General features: G+C 44.4%; 1 protein-coding gene across 1 annotated transcript; it reads left to right on the top strand.

The window, feature by feature from the left end:
- Positions 1-1248: 1248 nt before the first annotated feature.
- On the top strand, positions 1249-7968 carry LOC114909883 (pleckstrin homology domain-containing family G member 7-like). The gene is made up of 13 exons (XM_029249929.1): positions 1249-1286; positions 2167-2265; positions 2393-2542; positions 2689-2784; positions 3517-3618; positions 3962-4075; positions 4179-4353; positions 5198-5313; positions 5432-5519; positions 5622-5701; positions 6660-6813; positions 7266-7363; positions 7799-7968. The coding sequence occupies exons 2-13, from the start codon at positions 2200-2202 to the stop codon at positions 7907-7909; spliced, it is 1350 nt and encodes a 449-aa protein (XP_029105762.1). The 5' UTR covers positions 1249-1286; positions 2167-2199; the 3' UTR covers positions 7910-7968.
- Positions 7969-8720: the final 752 nt, after the last annotated feature.

Raw genomic sequence — 8720 nt, 5'->3', positions numbered from 1 at the left:
CAGACATACTGCTGTGTGAAATAGGATAGGTAGAAACCATACTAGACGTGACTCCTGGGACACTGCAGGTCACATTGTCATTTTGATGGAAGATCTACATCCGGTATTAATGAAAGAGAAGTTCGAACTGATTCTAACTCACAAACTGACTTGATAGAAGAAAACAAATCCGTCATGGCTGGAATACCCCCCAATTAAAAGGCAAATCAGAGCAGCCTTTACAGTGAGCATCTGTCTTTTGGTACTGCACTTGTACTGACTGACTGTGCGCTTTGGTTCTCACTTGCCTTAAATAGCCTGTGTTGATACCTGGCCATAATGCTTCTGATTATTAACACTAATCATCTGCTGATAAACTATCGCTGCTGAGAAGTATGGCAATTGGTAGATAAACCACACCCAGGACTTATGTCTCATCGCCTTTAGCCAGATAGAAAGGGCAGATCAGAAAGAGACCAAGTCATGCTGAGGAATAGCCACTGGATGAGTTCACAGCTTGATTCTAAATGGACATGGAATTACAATCAATATTTTGCTTTTCATCACAAAAAAGTATATGTAGATGCAAGTGAAGATTATGGAGCATTTTAAGCAGACCTTGATCAGTTTTTTCCACCCCATCCCTCAGATGGGAGCATGTAAGGCACAACAAACTTAAGTGGGATACCACAAGGGATATGGCAGTGACTGAACTCCAGTACTCCCCCCCACCCCGTGTCCTCTTCATTCTCCATCCTTTTCTTGTTCTTTTTTCCTCTTACTCTCTTCCCATTTCACTCTCTGCACCACTCGCTTTTCCCTTTCTCTGTCCAGGCTGCAGGAGAGAAGACGCAGCTCAGTGGTGATCAGCCTCCCGGGGTTGGATGTGTCACCTGGAGACCTGTTTGTGTCCAATGGGGCAGGTATCCTAAATTCCCCCAACATTTCAGGTAAAATATTCTTCTTTCTGTTCATGACTGCTACAGGAACAGATACAGCACCATACAAACAATCATCAGACAAAAGTATATTGGAGAATAAACAGAGAAAACCGTGTATGACATACCAAGTCAGACTTTTCCTTTCTGCAAAGCTACTGGTGCATAGTGTGTTCAGGATTTTGATTATGAAAAAACTCAGCCTCTATCCTCAGCCTTTACCTTTGCCTCTGTATCACTGACACAGCTGTAGTAAAAGCTGGCTTTCCCATACACTGCTTCCTTCACACTGTACACTCAGCACCTGCCGTTGTTTCTTTTACTGCAGATACCAAGAAATCAAAGTGGCCTTTCTCAAGACGTAGCACGGTAGGCCCTTGATTTCCTCGTAGTTGCAGACCTGTTTGCTGTTTATACAGGTGGTCCTTGGTTTTTAACTTGCTTTTTGTTCAAAATGGTTAGCAAGCAAAACAGTGAGTGCGCTAGTGGTGCTGGGGAAAAAAGCAGAAAATGGATGTAGAGATGAAAGTGAAAATAATAGTATGTGATGAAAATATTATTATATAATACTCTATATTATTATATATTGGTATTATTTTAACCTGAATAATGTGTTAACAGGTTAAATTAGTGAAGTGTGACACAAACCTTTGATAAAATATTGCATTAATGCATTTTAATATCTTATGTAACCTTATGATTTATATAATGAAGTAGAAGGGGATTGGCAATTTTACAAAGTTGACTGAATGGAACCCCTTTGTAAGTTGGGGACCACCTGTACTGTACCTTTATCATAAGGATATACAAACGATTAACATGCACAAATACGATGTTGTATAATAGGCCTTTGTTGCATTTTTTTTCCACTCATTTTCCACATTATTTGTGTTAAACTAATACCAATATAGAGTAATAATATTCTCAAGTCAATGACCACCTTTACTGGCAATTCACTGGACATCCTGGTCTTGTCAGGCAGGACACGCTAGGCAGTGTTGTCTCCATAAGTCTAAGTTGATTCAGTGTCCCACAACTAGCAGCTTAGTCTCACTGTCATTTACGGAGATAGATAAAACGATATTTGGTTAAAATATGTAATCATCCAGTTGCCCAAATCTGACCGAATTCCAAGAAATGCCAAAAATACTCTAAAAGTGCTTTTATTCCTTATATTCTAGTTCATTAAATGTGGCCTAACTCAAAGACATGTATTCTTCATATATAAAATCAAACTTTCCCTTTACAGCAGGCCAAAGGGAAGTCAAGCTCTCTGTCAGATATGGAGAAGCACCTGTCCAACATGCAGGTGCAGGACTGGAGGGAAACAGATTTTCAGAGGTACAAGGTGAGAGGCTGCTGAGCACAGCTACCACAGTGAATTTGGTACAACTGATTCTACAGGAGGTGAACCACAGTTTTGTAGGCAGTTTATGTGGGAGATGAAGCAGATAGGTTGTGTTTCTCCAACCCAGGACTGCCCACTGGAAATCTTCCTGAAGATCCATGGCTGTGAGGACAGAGGTGTGGACAGTACCAAGGATTACAGGAGAGAGGAGGCAGTGTGGGAGCTCTTCACAAGCGAGTGTGTGTACTTCTTGGACCAGCTGATGGTCCTGAAAGAGGTAACATATCCCAATTCTGTAGCTTCCTAGTTCTAACATTACTGAAGCTAGATAAAGGGATGGTGTATATTTACCGCTTTGTTAACTGAATTTAAAGCACACAGGAAGTGCTAATTTAGCCAGCTCCCCCCTCTATCCTTCACCAGGTGTTCCTCAACACATTGATCAGCCTACAGATGAGCGACTGCCTGCAGGACATCGACCCCTGGAGGCTGTTTGCAAACCTGAATGAGCTCTGCTTGGTGAGAACTTGTCGAGAGGTTCTGCACACAAACGGTCCGGCCGCATTAGAGGAAAACACCTAAAATGCCCAGATCAGCGTAGATGGAAAATCTTTAAAAATCTCAAACTCAGAGAAGCAATTAAATGAAGCCGTGCTACTTAGAAGTTGTGCCTCAGGTTACTGTTTCTTCTCACGTGCATTTCATCCTTTAACTAGAGGTTGAGAGGCCTGTTGATGACATGAGAGACAATTATCAAATTAAATCTCTGTAACTATCTACGCTGATAATCAGTTGGCAAGAATAAACCACAGAATAAGACTGATAGTTGTGCTTTCATACTGTCCAGTCTTGCATTCATCGTGGCTGTTAGAATCACAGAGATGAAAATAGCATATTTCTGCATTGGGGTGTCTGTACACTAAGCCAATAGCTGCTTAATGAAAGATTTCCCTTGATTTATTAACAGGTAAAATTCTGTTAAAAAAATCTTCAGTACAGTTATAGTAAATATAAATACCTTTTAAGTCTTTTAATTTTTTTAACATCAACATTTAAAAGAAAAATAATTTCAAATGACTTAAAAACGCATTCTTTCCCAAATGCTGCTCTTCAAGCAGCAGAAATGTAGAAAATAGAACAAATAGGAAAAAATGCAGTTGCAAACCAGACCAAAAAAAATGTTTGTATCTTTGAAAATTCCTAACTCGGATTTTCAAATTAAGTGATGAACTGTACGCCGCTCTTCCACAGGTAAGCTTTGACTTCCTCACCAGCCTTCTGCGAGTCATCAAGCAGTCATGGGCTATCCCTGTCGCAGGGACCCCCCTCCCACTGCCCAGCCTGCTCAGTAAGGCAAGCAAACACTGCAGGATGCTGCGCGTGTGTGCGTTTGTGTGTGCAGGGCATACGACCGCTCTCGTGTGAGCACTGGCCATGCCTGCTGGGTGTGTGTGGGCCACAACCTGATTTTGCTGTCAGAGTTAAGTGTTTGAGTTGAAATGGCACTGAAGTCCAAGGATATGATGTCAGCTAACTTAACGTGTAATGTCGTCGTTGAAGAGGAGTCACGTGCCACACATTTAAAAGGTGTACTGAACATTGATCTGTACTTTGTTTTTTCCTGTAATGGTGACAAACTGGCATTTGGTGACAAGGTGAAAGGTCACCGATTCTGCATGTCGTGGTTGCTGTACAGGGCTTCCGAGAGAGCATTTGCCACTGCCAGCAGAAATACTGCCTCAATTACTCCACGGCAACCTTTTACATTGAGAGCCTGAAGCAGAGGGACGACTTTGTGGCCTATATGAAGGTAACGTCCTGATAAACGCCATTGCTGTGACTCGATGTAGCATCAAAACGTCAACTGCGTTCTGCTCTGTACCCAGAAGCTCACTTTCTCCCTCCATGCTCAGTGGTGCGAAAGCCATCCGGAGTGTCGACGGCTGCAGCTCCGGGACCTGCTGGTGGCCCCGATGCAGCGTTTGACACGCTACCCCTTGCTGCTGCGGAACATCTGTAAGCGCAGCAGCAGCGAGCAGGAGCAGCAGGCCGTAGAGACGGTGGCAGAGATGGTGGACAGGAGCATACGTGAGCGAGCTCTCTGCGTTACCCTTCGATTCTAGCTATTTCCTTCCCACTGCACAGATTCTCTGAAGGAAATGGCTCTGTGGAGACTTGGAATGAAGGATAAAGACCATTCTGGGTCTTTCGCTGCAGAGTTATCATGGGCCTGTTAGTGCTGATTAGTGCAGGTTCACGTCCCATTGTTGTGACCTGCAACACATGAAATCCAGATCACAGCATAACTGCAATAACAAACACCTGGGCTTTCATCCAAGATCTTTAATGCTACAAACAATCCAGGTAATTGGCCTTTGAGCTGTCAGCTATCAGTGAACCGGAGTGATTCAAGACTTCTGAGCATGACCGTACTGGTTGGACTGGTTTGTGTGTTGAGCTGCTGAGATCTGGGTGTGGTCGACGAAATTCCGTTCTGTGGTAAAGTGCAGGGTGGGAAGTTGGTACCTTGGGTGACAGGCAACTGGGAGGCACTGAGAAATGGCCAAGGGGCATCTCTGCTCTGGGCATCACCACCATTTCCCACAGCGCAACTGTCTTGTCTGTCTCCATCCCAGCTCTCAGCTGTGCTCTCATTATCTCAGTGAAAATAATCCAGCAGATGAGATTCCCAGCAGCACATATGAGAAAAGTACTTTGAAATGTGTTGCACAACCCTATCTTGTTAAAAAGTTTTTTTCCCTCCCTTTTCCTTCCCTCCATCCTGTGCCATCTGAAGTAAGCAGAACCAGGACCGGAGCTGGCAACCGCAATATGAAACATAGTGAAATAAAACAAAGCACGAGTGCAGTTGTCACTGCTGTAAGGGATGATGATGATGATGATGATGATGATGTGGCCTTACTGTGTACAGAGGACCTCGAGGGGAAGGTGAAATGGCTGGAGAACTATCAGAACATCAGGCAGCTGAAAGAGTGCCTGATTTGGCCACAGGTGTGGGAGCAGAACAAGAGAGGCTTCATCCCTGAGGTACACCATCCACATCTACACCGGCACTGGAACCCCAAATAAAGGCCTGTATAACAATAAAAACACAAACACTGCAGCTCTAGCAAATTTCCTCTTTCCTTGCTTTGACTTCTTACAGAATCTGAAACATCTTCTGAAGGCTGTAAGCCTCGACAACCTGGTGACGCAGCGGAGCCTGCTGTACGAAGGGAAGCTGTCTCTCGTAGGTAGGAGCAAAGGTCATCTCCGTAGCAACCTGGCAGACTTTCCGTGCAGGCCAGAGCGTCCCTGCGCTGCGCATGAGAGCAACGCCGTGTCTCTTTTGGCAGAGAACTCAAAGTTGCGTGAGGTCTGCCTGTTCCTCTTCGAGGAGTTCCTTCTCATCACCAAGGTCAAGAGGGGTAAAAAGGTAAGGACCAACTCAGTTTATTAAATGGTACACCGCATGACATCGACATGCTAACCACCAATAAGCAGTCAAAGCCAATTTTCTTTTACAGCAGCAGAAAGTTCTGCAGCAGGCCGTATCAAGAAAGCATTTCAAGTAACATCATGAGGTAGAAAAATGAAAACCATATGGTGAATGATACAGAATAATCAAATTAGTAAATCATAACATAAAAAGTTAATATAGAAAGTGAGTACACTCCAACAATCTTCTCACAGGGTTAGCTTCCCTGTCCCCTGGTGAAACCGAGTCCTGACGCTTGTCCCCTCGTAAAATTGACTGGAACGGCAGAAGCCTTTGAACAGCCCAGCAACTCAGCACTGAGCCATGAACTGGGGCAGTAGGTGGCGCAGGGGTTAGAGCTGCCACCTTTGGAGTTAGAGGTCACAGGCCTGAATCGCAGCTCCTGCGCTAGCACCCCTCGAGAAAGATATTTACCCCAAATTGCTCCAGTAAAAACTATCTGGATTTACAAGTTGGGTAAATGAGTAAGTAGCTTTGGAGAAAAGCAGCAGCTAAATGAATAAATGTAAACGTAGAGCAATACTTCTGCTCACGCCTGTGAGAGAGCCCCCCTACTTCCGGAATGTGGCTTTAGTCTTCGTGGACACGGGTGGCAGTTGTTGCTGTACCGATACTTGACGGTTCGTGTGCAGCAGATCATTTTCATAAGATTTGCATTGGTGAGTTTTTCAGTCCCATTGTTTCCAGGTGAAGACACTGCATTTAAACAGAACGTCCGGCGTTTTTCAACCTTTAACATGTCTTGCTAAGATCTCCAAGATGGAAACGCAGATGGAGATCATGTGCTGACGCAGCCATATGTAGGGTGTGTGTGAGAGACACACAGGTATACAAGTACATGTGAAAGTGATTAATTGCAAAATCACTGAAAAGAGGCTTGACGTATCTCCGCCAGCGGACTCTAGGATCAGAGCAAAGTGGCATGCGACCACCGCATGTGCAGGAGCTACACACACTGCTGCAGGAGGGCTGCACTTTCACGGTGCTGGACCAGCCCATCTCCTTGGACCGGCTACAGCTGAGGAATGTGGACCAGCTCAATGCCGCAGGTGGATACCCCCTGTACTGATGCATGAACCATCAGGGTCACATACGATAAAGAACCTAGCTACTACTTAATCATCACCTTTACCTGAATATGACCGGTGTAACAGCTGCAATATATGTTCCCAAGATAATGTTAAAAGGCAGACATCCATTATGTACAAAAATATTTAATTCCATGGTAACAGACAGCAGATCAGACCCACAGAATATAAGAATTTACTCTCCTGTACTGTTGGTGCTGTTGTATAGATTGTGGAAATACAATTTAAGATACAGTATATCGTTGGGTTCAACAGCCACTGAATATGTACGCGTCGGTCACGCGCAATCAAGGGGGAGACTTGACGTGAGGCTTGTACTGGGACAGAATGGAAGAACAAACGTATATGCATGTCCTACTGGTGCCTCCGCAGCCAGATCCAATTGTCCCACTAACCAGCCGTTACCGTTCCAGCATCCGGGATTCCCAACTCCTTTGTGATTATGCACCAGAACCGGTATCAGCAGGTCATTGCGGTCTTCATCCTGCAAGCGCCATCTGAGGCCATTAAGGTAATTTGTCTCCCGCCTTCTGAAGGAGCCTGCAGCGCTCCACGGCCGCAAAGAATTATTGTAAAACACAGTCCCAACCCATTCTGAACGTCATGAGTATTTTCCTTTCCTTTCTCTGTCACACACAAACCCCTTTAAGAAGCTGGTCAAAGGACTAAAATGTAAAAATGTCCATAGGTAGAGAAAATACTGCTCAATTTATTGCTCTCATAATGGATTACTGTAGAATTTTCAGACCACAATAGAATGGTAAGATATTTTAGTTATGAGATTGTCAAAAAAATGTTTACTAAAGATACTCCCCCCCCCCCCCCCCTCACTTAAGTAACCACAGTGCTCCAGCTGCCGGAAATTTAAGATTCGCCCCACACCCCCCCCCTTTCACTTGTATGTGGGTAAAGTGCCAGCATTACAAGGTTTGGGTGTTTCTTTTAGAAATCCTGGATGTCAGCCATAGAACGTGCCATCGTGGCTCTGCAGGCGCAAGATTCTCAGAAGCCCAGGGTTAAGAGTACCAAGTTCTGGCTGGAGTCCTCTCAGATCTAGTCAGCACCATGTCCCTAAGAATCCTTTGCAAGAGGAAGTGGGTTCGATTCCCACTCAGTCCGTGTGGGGTTTGTATGTTCTCCCCCATCTGTGTGGCTTTCCTAAAGGTGCTCTGGTTTCCTCCCACAGTCCAAATACATGCTGTTCAGTTTCACCCATAGTGTGTAAATGACAGAGTGTGTGTTACACTGCTTACAAGGGGTCACTCATCCATACATCAGTGGATCTAGCAGTGTAAAGCACCTTCGTGAATAAGGTGTGGGGGCTGATAACACTACATAGAGTTCACTGGAAGTTGCTTTCAAGAGAAGTGTCTGCTAAATAAATGTAAGAACTACTCATAACACTGCACCTATGTAGTATATACATTCAGCATATTACGTGTTTGATGGTTTGTGCCCTTGTTTATGGTTAAAAAATAAAATTAGTCCTTGTAGACTCCCTGCAAATGCACTGTGGGTGGGCAGAGAGTGGGGTTCAAAGTGTAAAGTCCCTCATCCCCTCTTACACTATTTGGAATCCTTCAGTGTTGTACGCACCATGCGAGCTCACCTGCAACCTGCACACATTGCTGTGTACGACACACTTTGGGCCTGGGAGCCGAACGCAAGAGGCCAGAGCTGCTGCAAGACACTAGAAGAAAGTACTGATGTCCAGGGAGATAGAAACACATACATTTTATTCAGTATTAAACCACAATGGCAAATTAGAAAACAAATGGTGTCCCAGGACATTAATTAAATTTCCCGATGTAACACTAGTGGATCCATTCAGAACAAAAAGAGGAAATGAAAGAGACGTAAGGCACACC

The sequence above is a fragment of the Scleropages formosus genome, chromosome 2 (assembly GCF_900964775.1).
Source record: "Scleropages formosus chromosome 2, fSclFor1.1, whole genome shotgun sequence".
NCBI classification, from domain to species: domain Eukaryota; kingdom Metazoa; phylum Chordata; class Actinopteri; order Osteoglossiformes; family Osteoglossidae; genus Scleropages; species Scleropages formosus.
This window is presented reverse-complemented; position numbering and strand designations above follow the sequence as displayed.